Source organism: Leopardus geoffroyi, chromosome B2 (assembly GCF_018350155.1).
Source record: "Leopardus geoffroyi isolate Oge1 chromosome B2, O.geoffroyi_Oge1_pat1.0, whole genome shotgun sequence".
Lineage (NCBI taxonomy): Eukaryota > Metazoa > Chordata > Mammalia > Carnivora > Felidae > Leopardus > Leopardus geoffroyi.
Genome location: NC_059332.1, coordinates 87,550,323 through 87,572,766, shown reverse-complemented (window position 1 = coordinate 87,572,766; position 22,444 = coordinate 87,550,323). Strand labels below are relative to the sequence as shown.

The window sequence follows — 22,444 nt, the reverse complement described above, 5'->3', positions numbered from 1 at the left end:
ATTAATGTGTGTGTCTATAAAACAAGCCAAGAAGTGGGGTGTGTTAGAATTTGTCCTTTATTTCTTAATCTCTATACTCAGGGAATATATTGTAAGGTTTTGGTTTTGGTTTTGGTTTTAATATCCATCAACTTGTTTTTACAGCATGTTATGTGAAGCACTTTCTCATTCAGGCTGTGTATCTTTCCAAGCCTTAACTGTAAGATCATGGATTCGTTGCATTTTGCAAATGTATATAAAAAACTTCTATGTGCCTGATGATTTGTTCATTGATATAAATCCTGGACAGGCAGTTGGTAAGTATTTCAGGCATTTTACTTTCTAGATAGCTAAATAATGTTTAAAATGTCCTGTTTTGTTACACAAATTAATAGAAAAAGATGAAAAATATATTTGTTATATAAAATGTTTGTGTATATATATATATACATGTTTTGTGTGTGTGTGTGTGTGTGTGTGTACATTTTCTTTTGCAGCCTGTTTCTTTTTCCTGATATTTCCCTGTTATATATGACAAATTTCTCTCCTATAAAGATAAAAGAACTTGTTTCCTTGGAAGCCAGGAACAAAAACTTGCTCTCAGGTGACAAGCTATCTTTTTACCTTGAAGAAACAAATCACAAAAAAAAGGTGGAACTGTAAAGCAAATAACCAGATATCACACTGTTAACACCCTAAAAAGAAAAGTATCTAATTGTGAATACTTCTCTCCTATTTTATATTAGATATTTTACCTCTCCTCTGCCTTACTATTATTATTCACAGACTGATACTTACACTTTATTATTGTTTTTTTAAATAGCCATTCAGTTCTGGTTGCCCACAGGACATTCCTTTTCCGAAAGCTATTCTTTATGGCCATTTGTAAATCACACAAAGTTTGGACTGAAAAAAATGCCCCAAATTCATTGTGATATCTTATTACATCAATCGGCTTGACATGAAAAAATTTCGGGGCTTGTGTATTCACAAGTATATGTTTTTTTGGTTTTAAATAAAACTTTTCCTTAGAGACTTAATTGAAAGTTTTTAATTATGTGGAAATTTGAATTTTATTTTAAAAAGAATGTTATACATGAATGCTGCATTCCTTACTCTCATCTATGTAACATAAATTTATATAATAAACCTATGAATATTATTATATTATTTTTATCTTAACAGAAAAAGAGTACTTGGGACAGTTGGCTGAACTGACAAGGTTGCTATTTAAACTCTCAGAAGTAAAGAATATTTTTTCAAAGGCTCAAGTTGAATATTTATCCAGTCCAGAAGACCCTACAAAAGCACTTATTCTATTTTTTGAGGTATTTTTCATTTATTAGTGTAATTGTCCAGATGAATTATAATTGTTTTTTCACAAAAATTTGAAGTGTTTATGAAATTTGTCTATAAAATGAATTATTTTAAATGAATCATATTATTGGTTGCCTGCCATTATAAAATTAAGGAGGAATAAAAATGTGAATCAGTGATTTAGTACAATTACAGAATATATTTGTTGAGGACAATTATATTAAGGACAGCAAAAGAAGTACATTTAATGAAAAATAGTGACTAAGGAATGCCACATAAAAGCCTCACACTAAGGCTTGTGTCAATTGCAGGAATATCTTATTGCTGAAGTTCCTAGGTAGCAATATTCTCCAGATTCTTGGGAACTAGATTTCCTTATACAGGGTCCATAATAGTTCTAACTTAATGTTTACCACCCTGTAGCAAACAGTAAATTTTACAGTAAAATTTTATTGTAGTTAGCATAAACACTAAGTGCTTCATATCATTATGGTTGGGGCCTTAAAATCCAATCATTTGTTTTAGCTTTGTCTCCATAATAAATAGTCCCTTTCAGCATTTGACTTTTATTTATTAATTTTGCAGGAATTTATATTATGTGATAGTCTTTGCTTTGCATCCTTGCGGAAGCTGTTCATGTGTTTGGATTAGTGGTTTTGTAAGCTATTCACAATAAAAGTTGGTTTATTTTCCCACAGAGCGGTTGGCATTAACTGCAATGAAAATAAATACAGCTATAAGCTATTGCCACAAATGTGAATTCTTCCACTGATTTCTATTAAGTTAAAGTACAATTGTATGACAATTAGTGATACCATATAAATCCTAAAAATATTTAGTAATAGTTCATGCAGATATGAAATGGCCATTTCTTTTGAGCCATTTAGTTGTTGATCGGATCTTCACTTGTACTTAAACACCTATCCTAGGAACCATACAGGATCAGAAAGGGAGGTAGAGGTCATGTACTTCACTAATAGTTTCCAAAGAGTCTTCTAATTTCATCCCGTCCAATTAATTGTTCTTTCATCACTCAGTAAATAATAATTGTTTGCTAAATGCTAGATAGTATTTTGCCAGGATTTCTTAGGGGTTTGAAAAAACAAAAGAAGTAGTCCTTGATCTTAACTTTTTACTTGTCTGAGAATACAGGATAAACACAAAGGTTAAAATAGTAAGACAGTGTATGCGAAGTGTCAGTTTATAGATCATTCAGTAGGTTAATAATTCAGAGCATCTTGGTCTAAGAAGTTTGGATTTTCTCCTGTGAACAGTATGAAGGCTTTATACATTTTTAAGTAGGTCTGATTTGATCAAATGACTTTTTAAGAAAATTAGTTAACAGTAGATTAGAGTGAAGGTGTTGGCCAGAAACTAGCTGATTTAGAAGGAAGTAAAAATTGAATTATGAAATTTTGAAGGGATGTGAAAGAAATACTGTGTTTAACTAAAAGAATGATGATACCTTAAGGAGAAATAGGAGCACATGACTTAGGGTGAGGGAGAAGTAGGTGAGGAGTTCAGTTTTAAACTGGTTTAGTTTGAGATTGGTGTAAGGTGTCACCAACATCATTCCCATGTACTATGTGATTCTCTGGGAGGACTGAGAGCTCAGCATATAGTTGTACTCACAGCTGTGATTTATTACAATGAAAGAATTCAAAGTTCAGTCAGCATGGGGTGAAGTCTGGAGACACCAGGCAGTTTCCAAGGGTCCTCTCCCAGATGTTGCACTGGACATACTTAATTCTTCCAACTAGGAATTGTGACAACACATCTGAAATGCTGTCTGCTTTCTGCCCAAGGGTTTTCACATAGGCCCCCTTTACCTAGCACTTAGAAAATTCCAGACTCCCAGAAGAGAGGCAGATATTCAGTGTAAACTATATTGTTTGCACAGACACTTTAGGTTGAGTGAGCCATACTTACCGGGAAATGGTGGGAAAGACCTAAGTTCCCAATCACCAACCAAGGGCCAAACTTAAAAATACACCTTTTTAAAGATAGCAGTCTATGGCCTACCGTGTTAACTCTTTCTTACATAGAAATGATAGTATGACAAGTAAATAGAGTCAAAGAAATCCCTGAGATAGTCTGAGAAATACATATGTCTTATAGTCCTGGGAGGTTAAGGCTAAACACAGAGAAATACTGAGATCTAGATCAATGGTTCTCAGAATTGTGTTTCATAGGCATCTGAGGGTTGCTGATACCTTTTCAGGAATTTTAAAGCTCAAAAGTGTATAGACATTTGCACAAACGGTGCAGAAACTTTAGCACAAATCAACACCATGGCCCAATGTTATATTGGTGGTCATAATTTTCACTGCCACGCAATCACAAGAGAAAAAAAAAAAAGAACCCAGTCTCACTTAAGAATATTCTTAATGAGGGGCACCTGGGTGGCACACTCGGTTAAGCGTCCGACTTCAGCCAGGTCACGATCTCGCGGTCCGTGAGTTCGAGCCCCGCGTCGGGCTCTGGGCTGATGGCTCAGAACCTGGAGCCTGTTTCCGATTCTGTGTCTCCCTCTCTCTCTGCCCCTCCCCCGTTCATGCTCTGTCTCTCTCTGTCCCAAAAAAAATAAATAAACGTTGAAAAAATATATATATTCTTAATGAAACAGTAAATTATTAAATTTATTAAATCTTGACCTTTGAGTACATGTCTGTAATGTCCTATGAATGACAATGGAAAGTGCACTTAAAAGCACACCTGCTTCAAGTGAGGTGGTTGTCCAAAAACAACACTTTATGTAATAATTTGAGTTACAAGCTGACCTGACTGCTTTGATCTTGAAAGAACAACTAACAAAGTATGGTTGTTCAGACTTGGGTATTTGGCAGACATTTGCTCAGAAATGTGTGAAATGAGTATCACTTCAAAGAAAACAACTGACGGTGTTTGTTGCTACTAACACAATTTGAGCTTTTAAGAAAATTAGAATTTTGGAAAACAAGCATTTGCCATTAGCTTGAGAGCTTCATGATAATTACAGACTTTTCTGATGACGGTGGTGGTGGTATTAACAAATAGGATTTTTTTAGTGGATAAGTGAAATGTGTCAACATTGGCAAACTAACTCAGTGAACTAGAATTTTCCAAATGACCAGTACAGGCTTTTTAAAAGCATGCAGGAGTATTAAAAATTCATTAAGAAAGCAAAATAGAGCAGTGGCTTTTAATGCAGAAGAGTACAGAATATTTGTTGACACGGTTTTGAGTTCCATAATACAATTAACCTTTAAGAAATATCACTTGTCGGGGCGCCTGGGTGGCGCAGTCGGTTAAGCGTCCGACTTCAGCCAGGTCACGATCTTGCGGTCCGTGAGTTCGAGCCCCGCGTCGGGCTCTGGGCTGATGGCTCAGAGCCTGGAGCCTGTTTCCGATTCTGTGTCTCCCTCTCTCTCTGCCCCTCCCCCGTTCATGCTCTGTCTCTCTCTGTCCCAAAAATAAATAAACGTTGAAAAAAAAAAAAAAATTAAAAAAAAAAAGAAATATCACTTGTCAAGTTTTGGTGTAATATCAAAGAGGGATTCCCATAGTTACCTGAAATGTCTATTAAAATAACTTATTTCTCTTCCAGTTACATGTATTTGTGAGATTGAATTGTTTTCATCTGCAGCATATTACAACAAATTGTGTGTAGGGACAAATATGAGAATCTAGCTGTCTTCTGTTAAGCCAGAACTTAAAGAGTTTTGCAGAAATGTAAAAATTGTCACTTTTCACTAATTTTTTTTGTTTTGAAAAATAAAGTTCTTTTCCATAAAAACATTTTACTCTGTTAATGTATAATGCTTATTATTTTTACTTTTTTGAATTTATTTATTTATTTTGAGAGAGACAGAGGGAAAGAGAGCGCGCATGAACAGGAGAGGGACAGAGAGAGAGGAAAAGAGAGAATCCCAAGCAGGCTCTGTGCTGTCAGCACAGAGCCCAGTGCAGGGCTCGAACTCAACGAAGTGTGAAATCATGACCTGAGTCAAAAGCAAGAGCTGGATGCTTAACCAACTGAGCCACCCAGATGCCCCATATAATGCTTCTTATTTTTAAGTGAACTAGTACATAATTTAAATTTTCTCTTTTTTTATATGGTAAATATCAATAGATATAGCTCAAATAATAGTAAGCACCTTAAGATTCCAACTTTTAAGCATATGAAAGGGAACTGAGAAGTTTGAGAACTTCTGGTCTAGGAAAAGAAATGTAGAGAACCAAGGGCAGAAAGTTAAATAAAAATAAAAGGTTCATCAAGTATATCTTTTGTTTTCATCTGTCAGTCACTCCAGTTCACTAGATTCCTTCTTTTCCTACATTCTACATTTTGTTATCAACTTGACTAACTGTAATATCACATTGAATAACTTATCCTAATCCCTCATTTCAAAACTCCACAAGTCTTTAGTGATCTTCACTTCTGCTCTGCTTCATCTGCCCACTCCCATGACTAAACCTTGAGCTATGGCATCATTGGATTATCTGAGAACTCTTTGATGATCACCACCTGTGCCTCCAGACCTCCAAGTGACCTTCCACTTCCTTTTCTCCAAGTGCAACATCCTCTCAAGGTCTCACTTCTTCCCCATCCGTCTTAATTAGACCCCTTGGTGACCTTACTGCAGGTATACTCTTATCATCATCCTTTCAGTCTTCCGTCTTTGGTCTTTTGGTTACACCTACAAACCCTCAACCTTGGATTAGTGCAACCATTTGCTTTCTCTCCTTTGTCTTATCTGCTGAGAGCTGCAGGAGAAAAATCATGTAACTGTATTGGTGCCATTGTGTCCGATTTAGGTCATTGAAATCCACTCTAAGTCGCCAATAATGGTTTGAAAACTGCTACTCGTCTCAAACCTTCTAACCTATCTGTAGCCAGTCTTCTCTTGATTCTTTTTGTGACTTGTCACCTCTTATTCTCACCTTTCCTCAACTTATTCTTTCATTTATTTCTCTTCCTTTTCAAACTTCACTCTTCTCTCACTGCCTCACCTCACATTTCTCTCTACCACCTCACCGTTTTGCTATCTCTGTCCTTTGTGCCTCATCATTTTTCCTCTGAGAAAGTTAGCATCTAAAGGCTCATAAAATTTTGCGGTGAAAAATCAATCCATATCATATAACTGAACTTTAGAGAGGTCATACGTGTAAGAATTTGGTCATGTTGCTTGTAGATTTTACTTGTAGGAATTTGGGGATTGCCAGTTGTGTGCCAGGATGTTTGGAAGTCTTGATGTAATTTGGCTATAAACTTCTTTTATATCAGTTCCATTGATTTTTTTTTTTAATTCTTCTTTTAACCTTTATTTTAATTATAAAAGGTAAGACTTCATTCTTTTTAATTGAAAATCTTCAATTTTTTTAATTTCTGTGAACATTTATTGGAAAGTTAAAGATGTAAACTTAAATGTAAGGGTGTGTGTGTGTTTGCATGTGTAGAGAGAGAAATTTTCTTTGTTTTTCAAAGTCTATACTGTATGAAACTTGGAAATCTAAATCATGTTTTTCCTTATTTTATAGGCTATTGGTATTACTTATGGGAATCTGCAGACACTTTCTGATAAATCTGCCATGGTCACAAAGTCCTTAGAATACCTTGGTGAAATATTAAAATATATAAAACCTTATTTGGGAAAAAAAATTTCTAGTGCAGGACTGCAACTGACTTACAGGATGATGGGTATGTACTCCTGACGTTATCGAAACTTCCTTATGTTGAGCCTATAGTATCATGATAGGAATATTCTAATACACTGACTAAATCACTGTTCTCCATACAATCATAAGAATAATTTGAAAGACAAAGATTTAGCTTACAATAATTCATGTTGGCTTTCTATTGCTGTATCCCTCTCCTGCCCCACCTCCTTTCAGAACTTTCCTTGTTACAGCTTGTGTTAATATTAAAATTAATTATGACCAAAACAGAAAATACGCTCATACCAATTTGATATCAATAGTCTGTTGTGAATCACTCACACTGTGAATACCTGGATGATTAAAATGGACTTTTTTTAAGGCTTATCTGTGCTTTCTTAGAATTTAAAATATCAGGAAACCATCACTTCTATTTATCTGGTCTGCTCTGTGTGAAGGAGGTCAGGAAAGAATTTACTATGGCACTAGAGATATTTATGCTTCAAATCTTGCTTCTCACAATACTATGTTTTCTCCTTTCGAAAAGAAATCTTTTTCTGTGCCTGTGCTATAACAACATAGTTCATCCTTGAGGAAGTTAGTAATTTGAATATTGTTCACTAAAACCATGTTACTAACCAAAAATAGGAACTGGATAAAGGGAAATGAGAAAATTTTCCTTAGAAGTTTTTATAACAGAATTTAAGGTTTTTGTTTTTGTTTTTTTTAATTTCTCTGTGGCCAAAACCTATGTCTTCTCCCTTTGATCTTGTGAACATATGAATAAACCTGATTTAGGCTGTCTGAAACCTTTTATCTTTGTTGTGAAAGATAAAGGAGAATGCAAAAATGTCTAAATATGGATGATGTAGAATGTAGTGAAAGCTATAGTAGCAATTCAGGCATCTTAATTTTAGAGGAAAACAGAAATAACTTATAAATTTAACATAGTAAAATGTAGATTAATAAGTATTTCAGCATTTAGCCTTATAATTTATTAGTCTCTGTTAGATTTTTGCCAAGCTAAATTTATGATTTCAGGAGATATATTTATTTTACAAAATATGTGATAGTCCTAACTGCAAAATCATATTTGGATTGGTAATATGTCGACCTATGAAGAATTGAGGACCTTCCTTTGTTGTATTACATGATTGGCATACTGGAAGGTAGATCGGTATTCTTTTCTTTTGTCTAAATCTCAGAGACTGCGAATAGAATATATTGGTACAATGTTGCCCCTTTATATGTTAAAAATTAGGAACAGATCACTTGCTTTCTTCTTTATGTAAGAGACTCAGAACAAATTGGAGGAAGAGCAAGTATAAACTTTTTAGAGTTCAAATGTGCTTGAAGTATGTGTGTTTGGGGTATCATACTCACTTCAGGGAAAGTGAGGTAACCACAGAAACTGTTTTATTTACCTTGCTAGTTTCTAACTGGGGATACCTCTGCTGTTTACTTACAAGGCTGCTAGTGGAAGGTGCAAACTTGATAAAATCACACTTCAGATGAAGGCATCTGAGGTCTTAATTGTAACTCAGTAATTTCTGAGAAAGGATTGATTCATGAGTACTGTCTTCAGTGTTCTTAATCTTAATATTAATGTTTATGGTTTTTCTCTTTACATCTCTTACTTTTTCTGTTCCCATGTTTTTCTTTTGATCATTCTTCTCTCTTTAGCCATTCCTCCTCTTTTGTCTTTGTAATTGAAACTCTACCCATGATCCTCAGTGCCTATACTAATATTCTGTGTTTTCCACACTCTCAGGTAGACTTGGTCTCCCTGATTAAGCTTCAGCTGTCCATCTCTGACAACATTCTTCATAGCTTGCCAGTTATTATAATTATTTGTGTACTTGGTTTGTCCCTACTAAAAATTTAAATTTATGATAGTGGCCATATCTTTTTAACTTTTTATTCCCATTATCATGTTGTATTTTGAACAAATAAGAACATTTCCTGAGTTATATATTGGGCACTAGATTGGGAAAGAGCTTCTCCAGTGTAGGAGATGGTATATACTAAGTAAATACTAACTAAATATACTAAATAAATATTTCTAGAATTTAACAATTTTATAAACTTAGCTAATAGAACATAATGTAACTTTTAGTGTTCCTAAATGAGTAAAGTTACTTTCTAACTATAAATACATTTTTAAATGCCTATTATAATGATCCCAATCCTCCTTTTTTTTTTTTTAGGCATAGTATATGCATAGAATAGGAAATAAGTAAACACATAAGGACTCTTACAGTGCAGATCTCTTTCAATTGTAGAAGTATGCTCCCCACAATTTTTCTACATTTTCTTTTTTTCTTTTTAAGTTTATTTATTTTGAAAGAAAGAGTGTGAGCAGGAGGAGGGGCAGAGGAAGCAGAGGGGCAGAGGAAGAGAGAGAGAATCCCAAGCAGGGTTCCACACTGTCAGCGTGGAGCCCATCGCAGGGCTTAATCTCACAAACTGAGATCATGACTGGAGTCGAAATCAAGAGTCAGACGCTTAACAGACTGAGCCACCTAGGTGCCTCTGCATTTTCAGCAGCATCACTTAAATACGTAGTATGTTTATAGCCAGAAAAAAGACTGGTTTTGTTTGTTTGTTTGTTTGTTTGTTTAACAAAGCTACTCTATGTATTTTAACCTTTCTCCAAGTTTTTTACTTAAAAAATTTCTTTCTCTTTGCATTACTAATACCACACACTTAAATATTCTTCACTGAAACTTAAAAACTAGGGTTCTGATTTGGCAGTAAAACAAATGGATCTCCTCTGCCTTCTATGAACTCATAAAACTTAAGATCTTCAGCAAAGTGTTTTAACCACTGCAGAAGATGAAATACAAGGGTAGGTGATGCATTTTTGGTTGGAAGGCCCTTGCTCTTTATAAGTCAATTCCTGTGTGACACCTAAGAGTGATATAAATCATTTAAAATGTCAGTGGTGATGGCAGTTCCCTTTATGGGCATATTAATGTTAGTTAGGATGTGAGTTCTTCTTACACTGCTGTCATTCTCAAGTTTTCCACCTACTGAAAAAAATGAGGAGCAAGCCAGCATTATTTAAAATATTGCTAAGTGAGCATTGTGTTTCTTTATGATTGATTATTGTATTTCCTTTTACAACAGAAGATTAATGTTGCTGTTTGTTGTTCTTAGAAGTGATTATTGGCTGGGCTTTTTTCTTTTAACATCAATACATTCCTCTATAAGCGTATTTTTGTTTCCCTTCAGAGTTGAATTTTAAACTTCTTGTTTTATGGAAATGGCTTTGACGTTTATCATCTCTTTTGTTTTCTAAGATGGAATAAAATATAAAAGTTTATGCAGTACATATACCACTAATGCCACTTGGGCAAGCATTTAATGATCTCCTTTTAAATTTGTTTTTTCGGTAGAGAAGCCCTTAATAGCAGGAGTACACTCTAATGGGAACTACATAAATGCTCTTAATTACTTCATTAAACAAAGGGTGCTCATTTGTTTGGCTTTACTATCATCAAAGGTAGCAACTGACTCCTAGCATTAAGGAAATCATAAAAATTTCCTGTAGTAAAGAAGTCTGCATCTCTTCTTTCAGCATCAAAATTTAAACTCACTGTGTATATTAAACAATTGAAAGTTATAAAAAGTGGTGTTCAGGGAGGTTAAGTGATTGCTTCAAGGTGCTATAGCTAATCCTTCTTACTACTTTAACAATTAAATTTGGCTCTATCTTTTCATGTTGTAAACTGGGTTGAGACAGCCTATAAAATTTTATGTAAGATAAAAATATAAAGAAATAAAGGTATCAAAAACGTAAATGTGGAGTAGCATGATGGAGCCCAGGGAAAGTGAGTACACACATAAAAGCATAATGCGTGATCTTATAGTGTTCTTAAAGTTGGATTATAAATTTGCCTCTGAGTTACCTAGCAGCCAAAGCAAAAAGAGAAATCTGATTAATTACAGCAGTCGATCTGTATATTCACATAGTGTATAGCCAAATCACAATGTGTGTGTGTGTGTGTGTGTGTGTGTGTGTGTGTATTAAATAACAGTTGCTTAGGAAACGTATGTTTTTCTTAGACCAGAACTCTGAGAGAAATTTGTCTCTTTAGTGAAATGTATGACATGACATCAGTCTTTTCAGTCCTAATACATGTTTCTTTCTATTGCCTACTTTAACTTGGTTCTTTGTGCTTTAAATATGAATTTCATAGTGGAATGGCAAAACTTTCTGATTAGAAGGTAACCATACCTACTGTTACTCCTCTTCTTTGTCAGGAATTCTTGTTAAATCATGGGCACAGATCTTTGCCACCTCTAAAGCCCAAAAACTATTATTCCGGATCATAGATTGTTTACTGCTGCCACATACAGTGTTACAGCAAGAGAAGGAACTGCCTGCACCTATGTTGATCGCAATTCAAAAGAGTCTTCCTTTGTATCTCCAGGTATAGTAAGTGTGGCTGCTTGAAAGTTAAAAAATAATAAATAAATAAATAAATAAATAAATAAACAAACAAACAAACAAACAAACAAACAAACTTTGCCTTAAAACAGTTTGCTAACTGCTGATTTGAAAACCATGCATTATAATTTCAGTGCATGTGTGTACATGTGGCACTTCTGTTGAATAAGTTTTAAATTCCTTTTGTGTTTGGCCCTGAAACCAAAGATGGAAAAAGCAAAATCTCCAAGAAGCAATTAAAGTTGAGAGAAGAGGCTGACTAGCATAGACAGAGTTGTGTGTTCCATATTTCCTTAGAGGCTTCAGCTGTCCACTAGCCAACCGGAGAAGAAGAGATGGTGAGAGAAGACACTGTAAAGGGGATTAGTTGTAAACGAGCCAAACGGGTAAGAGGTGAAGGACTGTCAGAGGGAACAGTATTTAAAAGTCATGAGCTTGAAGAAAGTATGACACACTGGGGAAGAGCGAATAATTCTGTTGTGATCGGACACTCATACAGGAGGAGCCATATATTTGAAGGTGTTATGTGCCACGCTAGGAAGTTTGGACTTGTTCTTTTACATGGGGATTTGTATGGATTATTGATGGATTTTGACGGATTTTAGATAGGGAAGTGGGAACGACCTATCGTGTTTACATTTTAGAAAGGTAATTCTGGTGGCAACATCTAAGATAGTTGATGTGGGAGTTAGATTGGAGACTTGGAGGGCAGAGAGTAGTTCATTATCTGAGGATTTTGAACTAAGCCGGTAGGTGTAGAACTCACACAGCAGATTGCAGAAACACTTAGGAGCTCTGATTAAAAGTACTTGCTCAGAGAATGTTGTGGAGCAACAGAAAGCAATAGAATACTTCCTAGACCCCAGAGTGGGTCCTTGTACACATAGTGGTGCTGCTAACTAAAATGGGCAATTCTAGAGATGTGGGAGTGAAGGTAATAATTGATTTATGAATATCTTTCATTTGAGGTGCTGTGTACTGTCTAGATGGGCACTTCGAAATATTGATCTGTTATTCAGAGGAAGATGGGGCTGGAAGCATACTTTGTTATTCATTAGTGTCTCATACTGAAGTTAAGTGCTTCTTAATTTGGGGTTCAGCAAGGAAAGCTGAGGAAGAAAGGGAGAATAGAATTTGATTAGGTAATAAGCAGTCTTTTCCACAGATGGGCTTTTTAAACAGATTTGTATAATTTCTAAGAAATTTTTAATTGGCTCTTTAATTTTGTGTTGATAATAACGTTTAAAAAGAAGTTTAGTTTGCTGACAGAAACACAAAGCGTGGCCAGTCAGGGAATACTGGTGGGAAGGAATCTTGGGCAGCAGAAGAATCTGGAAAACATGTTCTCTGTGGCCCTTTTAAGCCAAAATAGTACAGTAAGAATTCTTATAGGGATACTTGGCTGGTTTAGTTGGTAAAACATGGGAACTGTTGATCTCAAGGTTGTGAGGTCAAGCCCCACCATGGAGCCTACTTAAAAAAAAAAAAAAAAAAAAAGAATCCTTACAAACTTTGTAAGTGGTAAACTGAAAATTTTGGTGAATTTATCCATTTGGCAGAATTGACTTAGATGTACACCTTTACTTAAAAGTACTCCAGTCTCCTCTTCAAAGTTTTCAGAACATATTTGTTTATTACTTCATCTTCTAATAATGTGCTTTCTTTTAAAGGAAAACATTGAAGAAACTAAGTAGAGGGGTGTTCATTGCCCTTTTGTTTTCAATTATTGTTTGCTAGTGTTTTAACAGTTCTATGTTACTTTTATTACAAATCTTTCAAAATTTTTTGATGAGTAAATATCTATTCATAGGTAAAATGGAGACAAATATTTCTAATTATTTCTCTGGGAAAACACATTTTAAATCACAAAGGGCCAAATTATAAATGAACTTTTGGAACATAATTCGTTGTGTTGGTGATTATATATATATTTGGTAATATGCATTATTTAGTAACATTGGTAGAAAAAAATTTCTATTTCTCAGGGTTTAATTGTTAAGTCTCAAACACCGTAATCCATATGGAAGCTATACAAATGGAGGGGATTAAATCAACAGAACTCTTAACTTCTCTAAACCTCAGTTTCCCCAGCTATGAAATTGGATATGTGATAATACTAAGTGTTTTTTAAGAAATTTAAGTGAAATAAAGGATATAAAGCACATGGTACAGTGCCTGACATATGAAACTCTTCAAATGAATTGTCATTATTCTGAGTCTTAATCTTCTGCATTTCTCTCCTGTCAATTTTTGTTTTAATTTATCACATTTCTTACATTGGAAGATTTTTAGTATAAATTCTGAGTCTCACTCAGTTAAATGACCAGGCCATACGTATAAAAACTGACCTAAAAATGTGTTTCATAACTTTGAAATGACATACAGACGTAGTTGATGAGTGGGATGCTCAAGTTTTCTGCGTATGAGAGGAGGAAGGAAGCTTCCTTGGTCTTCCTGCACTTCCTCTGCTCCGTTTGAGTACACCCCCAAGACACACATGTGTGGTTGGGTACCACAGTACAGGAGTCACACAGGCTCAGCAGCTCCCTGAGCCTCATAAACATTATCTGTTGATGCTGGCAGTGCCCTGTGGACTGTGGTTGCACATTCTGACATGGATATTAATGCTAGGGACTAAATTAGTAAGTTTCTCAATATTTTTTTTAACTTTTCCTTTTAGTATTTCTTCTCTTTTTTCTCCTTTAGGGCATGTGCATTGTATGTTGTCAGTCTCAAAATCCAAATGCCTATTTGAACCAGTTACTTGGGAATGTTATTGAGCAGTACATCGGGCGGTTTCTTCCAGCTTCACCACATGTTGCAGGACTTGGACAACACCCTGTTCTGATGGCCCTGAGAAACTCCGCCACTCTTGCACCGATGTCACTTCTAAAGAAATGCATTATACAAGTCATAAGGTACATCTAAATATTAAAAATAAGTGATGTTTACAATCCAATTAGTTCATCTTTATTAAAAAGTAACAAAGCTCCCCAAAAGTATTGGCAACACTTAGGATGCTGGTAGTTGAGAAACTTTTCTTTTCCCTGAGAAACATTATCTAAGGATTTACTAAAATGATTTTTGCTCCCGGCAGCCTGAGTCAGTGCTCTTTAAATTGTTTGTTTTCTTTACATAGCTGTTGTTTTCCTTATATATGTTCTAAAGGTGTATGTTTTTTTAGTCCTTATCAGATAAACAGTAATTGTATTTTCTCCTATAAAAAACATATTAGCTATATTTTTGAAAGATAATAACTAAATGAAAAAATGAATGGTAATATGAAAAAGGAAGCAATAAGAAGTCCTTTTTTGTTGGTCTACAACCTGTCTTAATAACTTCATTTTATTATTGGATGCATAAATGAAACCTCTTAGGTTTTCTCCTTCCTTTTACCTGCAACGGTAGAAGATTCAGTAATAGAAATGATCACTTCTTTGTCTTCGTGCAGTATTTAGCTTCATATGAAATTAGTTTTTAAACTTTAAAATGCTGTGGTGATATACAGGCATACCTTGTTTTATTGCACTTCACAGATACTGTGCTTTTTACAAACTGGAGATGTGTGGTAACACCATCAAGCAAGTCTGTTGGCACTGTTTTTCCAATAGCATTTGTTCACTTCGTGTCTCTGTGTTACATTTGGTAATTGTCACAGTATTTTAAACTTTTTTGTTATTATATTGGTGATAGTGATCTCTGATCAGTGATTACAACTCTCTGAAAGCTCAGATGATGGTTGGCAATAAAGTATTTTTTTGGCAATAAAGTATTTTTAAATTAAGGTGTATACATTTTTTTTCTTTGAGACATATTGCCATCGTAATGCTGTTGCACACTTATTAGACTACAGTGTAGTGTAAGCATAGGTTTTATATGCACTGAGAAGCCAGAAAAACTCATTTGACTTGCTTTATTGTGACATTCACTTTATTATGGTGGTCTGCAACTGAACCCACAGTGTCTCTGGGGGTATGCCCGTATATTATTCTTATCTAGTATTTTTTTTCTGTGTTTTTAATGACTTGATAGTTTTTTTTTTTTTTTTTTTTTTTTTTTATTAAAATTTTTTTTTTCAACGTTTTATTTTTATTTTTGGGACAGAGAGAGACACAGCATGAATGGGGGAGGTGCAGAGAGAGAGGGAGACACAGAATCGGAAACAGGCTCCAGGCTCTGAGCCATCAGCCCAGAGCCTGACGTGGGGCTCGAACTCACGGACCGCGAGATCGTGACCTGGCTGAAGTCGGACGCTTAACCGACTGCGCCACCCAGGCGCCCCAATGACTTGATAGTTTTAATGACCACTATTATCCATCACCTCTCATTACAGAATTCCATGTCTAAAATCTGTTCTCCCTTGTGCTCGCTTCGGCAGCACATATACTAAAATCTGTTCTCCCTTACAAGCATTTTTGTGTGTTCCTGGTGTTCTGTTACTGAGGTTTGGAAGCTTTATATGTTTGTTCTCTCTCCTTGGCCAACCTTTGGGAAATGATTGCTTCCTTCTTTTCACACCTCTATTCCCTTATCACATTATACCCAGGCTATTGCAGGAGTCTCCTAACTACTTTCACTGTATCTAGCCTTTTCTTCTGGTTCAGCGTAAACAGTGCCCCCAGATTACTTTTCTTGAAAGTCTATTCCATTATGACACTTCTCTACCCCCAAACCTTCACTTGCTCCTTTTTTGCCCATGGAATAAATTCCGTATTCTTATAGCTCTTTGTGATCTGTCACTGAACTTTTCCAAATGTACAAGACATAACATCATATGCAAACTTTAATGAGATTGGTTTCATTATTGCCCTTCCAAAATGCTTTACATTTCCCTACATCAGTGTTGTTCATACTATTTTCTCTGTTTAAATGCCACGCCTTTGGGTTAAATTCTGCCTTGACTTTTTAAGACCTACATCTAATATCTCAGTGTAGTGTGGTGCTTCTTTCCTTCTTCTGAAGTCATGTGCTCTGTTAAGATTCCGTTCACAGAATTGAATGTTTTGCCTCACTTGTATCTGAATTTCCGACAAGACCTTAGTAGTCTACCACTATTTCTGAGACATTATTTAAGTAAGTGTAGTACAAACCAAATGACAAATGCTGAAGTGAAATTAAATGTTTAGGGTCATAAAAGTCATTTAAAGCCCACCATTTAAAATCCTGGCTGCTTTCATTGACTTCCTTATTTACCAGGGAACACATTTTTCTCATGATTTCTAACTGAAGATCCAGAATTGTAGTAGTTCCTTTTTTCTATTTTTTAACTACTCAGGAAGGGAATAGATTGCCTCCTGTGCCTCCCTTCATTCCGCGCTCCTCTACTCCTGTAGTTTCCCATCTTTGTTAGGGTTCATTCCTCCCAATTCCTGAGAATTCTGGGGTTATCTTTCAAAGCACCTATCACACTGTATTATGGTAGTCTTTTTTTCCTTATTCAACTTTTCCACTAGACAGTGAGCCCCTTGATTTCATAGACCATATTTCGTCTAAGATTCAGCAGTGAACAAAAAAGACAAAACACTTGTCCTCAAAGATTGAATAAATCTTTTAACATGTAATAATTGTTGGAACCCACCATATAGAGTAGAAATGATGGTGAAGACATAGTTCCTGCCCTTAAGGAGTTTATAATCCTTCGTGATTTCTGTGGCTCATTTTGGCAAATTTTACTGCTTTGCAAATACGTATGGATGTCTAGCTTAGATTTAGCTATATATGACAATTTTTCCTCTTGTCTAGACCTTTTAGAAACTGAGCAATTGCCACTTCCATTTATTCACTTAAGTGTATATACTGAATACCTCTTAGGAGCCAACACCTGTTTAAGAGGTAGAGATATAAAAATGAGTCAGATAAATTATCTTTATGATCGCTGTTGAATCTTAATGCTAAAATTTGTTTTGCTTTGAGAGAAGATGTTACATCCTAAATTACCTCTGGTTTTTTTTACTTCCTAAGAGAAGGAAAGAGGTAAAGCTGGAACAGGAAGCCAATTCCTAGGGCAGTCCTCTTATTGATTTGGAGAAATAAAACCCCTCCCAAATCCCTAAATAAATAAACGTGAGGAGAGATTTCTTTATGCAAATTTGACATTAAAGAAAATGTTGCATCGTTGAGGAGCTAATAGAAGAGATTGGACTCAAAAAAGGAAAAAAAAACAAATGGATTTTCATTTGGATTTTGATTAAGTGCATTGAAAGATCAGGTTTTAAATTTAGTTTGTGTCCGTATTCTACTGTGGCCCGTATAACACACCAGATATTCATATGCTTATGCTTCTAAAATTTTGTGTTTGAGGATAGCATGGCAAAATATACGTATATTTTTTTAGTTGTGCTTTATTAAGTTGGGTAAAATTTGTCAGTATCTCTAAAGTGGGTGACTTTTGGTTCTGTTCACTGAAACTTTAAACAGAAGAAAAAACAAAATTGTGCTTCTTTTTAGGAAGTCCTACTTTGAGTGTAAAGGGTCCCTGCTCCCTCCTCGCTTGGCATCTATCCTGGCCTTCATCCTCCAGCTCTTCAAAGAAACTAACATAGACATTTCTGAAGTTGAACTGCTCCTCCCTGGCATCTTAAAATTGTTGGTGTTGGTCAGCGAACCCCAAGGTTAGTTTGAATCTGTTTGTTATACTGTTTTTTCATAAATTAAGAAAGTACTCTTTCCTATCAGTTAAATGGATGGCTAAGTGCTTGGTTATTTAATATCAGTTTCTATATATCGTGGGTGACAAACTCCAGCAGATAGCAGAGGTTGGGCATGATAAAATGGTTAAACACTGACATGTTTCAGAGTAGTTTACTTCTGTTTTGTTTTTTCCCCCAAGGCAAACAGTTTATGTAAGGACTACTTCCTCTAATTAGACTTGTTGACCTTTTAAAGAATATTTGTTGGGGCGCCTGGGTGGCGCAGTCGGTTGGGCGTCCGACTTCAGCCAGGTCACGATCTCGCGGTCCGTGAGTTCAAGCCCCGCGTCAGGCTCTGGGCTGATGGCTCAGAGCCTGGAGCCTGTTTCCGATTCTGTGTCTCCCTCTCTCTCTGCCCCTCCCCCGTTCATGCTCTGTCTCTCTCTGTCCCAAAAATAAATAAACGTTGAAAAAAAAATTAAAAAAAAAAAAATATATTTGTTTAATCTGACTACAGTATTAAATACAATTTGTTACCTATCATGTGGTGAGGGGTCAAGGTAAGTTCTTCCGTTCAGGTTGCCGCCAGAATATCTAAGCTGATTTCACAGGCAACCTGTAAGGATCCTTTGATCCTAGTCCTTTTGTTTTCAGTCTCATCAGCCTTACTGCTAGGGATCTCTTTAAAATATCATTTATCTGATCCCCACTGTGAGTAGCATGCTTTAATAAGCTTATTGGGAATATGCAGAATAGTAGGGATAGCTCTATCCTGAAGGAGTTTTTAATGTAAATAGGATGCTATGTGTGTAAGTGTGTGCGTGTTCTCATGATAATGTGATTGTTCAGGGCAGGGCTCCTCGATGTTTCTACCTAAGTACCTCTAACTGCTGTGATGAGTGAGTGCAATGTGCATCCTGCAGAATCTGAGGGTACCATCCAAATTGGTAAAGCTCAAAGAGCTCTTTGAAAGGTTCCATTTTATCTCAAAATGTATGCATATTTTGTTTAAATCTATGTTTATTTTAATAAGTAAAATGTTTTTCTTATTAAAATGTTTTCTTTCTCCTGAGCATGATTTGTAAAAGCTAAGCATGGTTTTACAAAACGTGTTATGATGTGTTCATATGGAATGCCCTTACCTGAGAGTAGCATCTCTTCACTGAAAAAAATACCCAGGTAGACCCCAGAGTCATCTTTAGAAATTTTATCTTCGTTGAAAACTTACACATACTTTCAGTGAAAGCCTACTGTGGTATGCAGTACAAAATTTGTTGAGACAGAGCAGACGGTATAAAATTTTAGCTAGCCTTTGTTTTGGTTATAGTAATAATTATCAGGAAGGAGGCTAGAGTGTGGAGGTGAATTTTGCTGCTCACATCTAGCTAGTGAGTGCATCACATGTTTGACATGGGTAGAATACAGAATTCGCAGTCTCTGCATTGCTGTCTTTGTAAGCTGAGTAGGTAGTATTAAACAGATTTTGGCTGTGAGAAAATTCTCTCTGACTCTCCTTGTAGCCTCACTGCTTAAAAGAATAATTTGTAAAATCATAGAAAGTTAGTTTTACTACATGACTCAGCAAGTCCACTCCTAGGTATATGCCCAAGAGCATTGTAAACATACGTCCACTCAAAAACCTGTACTCAAGCACCGAAAGAACTCCACTTCTGGCACAATAACATAAGGAGTTCTGCTGACCCACTCCCTAGCAACACTGGTGAAAATTATTTAAAAGAAAGTATCTAAATTTTCTCGAAATAGTCCTAAGAGTAGAGCAAATGGAGAAACATTTGTTTAAGAAAATCTGAAACTTGGTAAAAACATCAGGAGTCTGTGGTATTTGAAGGAAGACCACTCCTTTCTTTACTCCCCCAGCTCAGTAAGACAGAAACTCTACTCTAGACTAGTAAATCCAAGAACATAGGGCTTCTTCTCTCCCCGGCTCCCAGTAGGAGGGCTGTCCTCCTATGAGAGGCAGGATATCAGTATTTCTCATCTTGCCCCCAAGCAACCTGATGCTAAAGTTATATTCCAGGCAATTGTGGCTAAGAAGTGGGCCCTCCATTCTGTTCCTGGGGTACCAGTCAGCCTTGCCACAGCTTAAATGTATGAATTCCCTGCCAAGAGAAGCAAACTGAGGATCCCTGGGACTGCTGCCTCTCCTCCCACAAGCACTCAGCTCCTAAAGTGGGTATGTCACTCAGAAGTAGCACCATTGTCCCTGTCCCCATCACCAGAGCCCTGCATCTGAGATGTTATCTGGTGGAGAGGTAGAGGGAGGAGAAGCTGAGCATAGAACAGAGATCAGATCTCAATCAGTCCCAAAGGAACTAACTTCATTTGCAAATGAGTGTGGAAAAAGTTCAACCATAGGGTTCTATCAAAAATAATGGAGTTTGTGGTGATAGGCAATAGGTAGGAGAATAATAGAGTCACTGGGTATATAGGCTAATCTGTAGACCATCTAGTTTGGTGAGAGAATTGGTGAAAGAGACCGCTGGAAGGAACCCTTGGATCAGAATCTCAAACACCACAGAAATCCCTTTAAAACAGCCTGAACTTGATGAGATCAGTCTATAAGACAATATATGTCCCTGGGCACTATAGGAAACAATAGAGCAATCAGCTTTGATTAGTGGAACTTAACAGTTGAGTGTGGTCAGAGAAAGAGACAGAGCCCTGTCAAAACCACTGTCTTAGAATGGAGACTGTGGGCATACCCAAGGTTATACCACCTGAGGAGCAATGTTAGAAGCTTCACACTGGGGGCCATTGGGGAAGAGGGAAGAAGTACACCTCACTAAAAAATGTCCAGTTTTCAGCAACAAAAAAATTCCAAGACTGCAAAAAGACAGAAATATGATCCATACACTGGGGAAAAAAGCAGGCAGCAGAAACTGCCAGTGAGAGCAATCAGATACTGGATTTAATAGGCAAAGACTTCAAAGTAGCCATTATAAGTATGTTGAAAGAATTCCAGGAAAGCATTCTTAACAAAGTAAAGGTAGGTATGATGACATTGTCACTTCAAATAGAGAATATCGGTACCGAGAAAGAAGTTACCAAAAAAAGAACCAGAAGGAAATTATGAAGTTTAAAATTACAAGAGCTGAACTGAAAAATTCACTTGAGGGGCTTGTTACTGGATCTGAATTAGCAGAAGAAAGAATTAGCAAACTTGAAGATAGATGACAAGAGATGATGCAATTTGAAAAAAAAAAAAAAAGAATGAAGAAAAATGAACAGAGCTTTAGGGAAATGTGGGATACCATTAAGTGCACCATGATACATATAACCCAGAAGAGGACAGAAAAGTACAGAAAAAAATATTTGAAGAAATAATGGCTAAAGATTTCCTGAATTTATTAATGAACAATAACCTATACATTCCGGAAGCTCAGCTAATTCCAAATAGGATAATTTTTTTTTAATGTTTATTTTTGAGAGACAGAAAGCCGAACAGGGAAGGGGCAGAGGGATAGGGAGACACAGAATCCGAGGCAGGCTCCAGGCTCCACACTGTGAGCACAGAGCCTGACATGGGGCTCAAAGCCACAAACCATGAGTGAGATCATGACCTGAGCTAAAGTCAGACGCTTAACTGACTGAGCCACCCAGGCGGCCCTAATTCCAAATAGGATAAATTCAAAAAGTTCCACAATAAGATGCATCAGAGTAAAAATACTGGAAGCCAAAGGCAAGGAGAAAAATTTTAAAGCATCAAGAGAAGAAAGACTCATCGCTTACCACAGAACCCCAGTTAGGTCAACAGCTAACTTCTCAGCAGAATTAATGGAGGTCAGAGGTAGTGGGATCACACTTAGTGATCAAAGAAAAAATTCTCAACCAAGAATACTATATTCTGTAAAACCATTACCTTTCAAAAGTGAAGATAAAATAAAAATATCCCCAGATAAAAACTGAGAGAATTTATTGCTAGTGGACCAGCCTTATAAGAAAGGAAGGAAGTTCATGGGTGGCTCAGTCAGTTAAGTGGCCGACTTCAGCTCAGGTCATGATCTTGGGGCTGACCCACGTCTTGGGGTTCGAGCCCCATGTCAGGCTCTGTGCTGACAGCTCAGTACCTGGAACCTGCTTTGGATTCTCTGTCTCCCTCTCTCCCTGCCCCTCCCCTGCTTACAGTCTATCACTCTCTCTCAAAAATAAACATTAGAAAAAAAAAGAAAAAAAAGTTCTACAGAATGAAAGTTAAGTGACCTCACACAGGAATAACACCAGTAAAGCAATATGTAACTATAAAAGTGTAAGTGTATATTTCTTTATCTTTATTCCCTTAATGGGTTTAAAAAGCAAATGAATAGGGGCGCCTGGGTGGCGCAGTCGGTTAAGCGTCCGACTTCAGCCAGGTCATGATCTCGCGGTCCGTGAGTTCGAGCCCCGCGTCAGGCTCTGGGCTGATGGCTCA

At 36.3% G+C, this 22,444-nt stretch overlaps 1 protein-coding gene across 1 annotated transcript in view; it reads left to right on the top strand.

The window, feature by feature from the left end:
- MMS22L (MMS22 like, DNA repair protein) overlaps positions 1 to 22,444 on the top strand; it is a 128,482-nt gene that overhangs the window by 92,972 nt on the left and 13,066 nt on the right. Inside the window, exons 17-22 of the mRNA XM_045499080.1 lie at positions 145 to 296; positions 1,165 to 1,307; positions 6,817 to 6,976; positions 11,200 to 11,369; positions 14,093 to 14,304; positions 17,834 to 17,997. Of these exons, the coding sequence (XP_045355036.1) occupies positions 145 to 296; positions 1,165 to 1,307; positions 6,817 to 6,976; positions 11,200 to 11,369; positions 14,093 to 14,304; positions 17,834 to 17,997 (1,001 nt within the window). The remainder of the gene's footprint in view (positions 1 to 144; positions 297 to 1,164; positions 1,308 to 6,816; positions 6,977 to 11,199; positions 11,370 to 14,092; positions 14,305 to 17,833; positions 17,998 to 22,444) is intronic.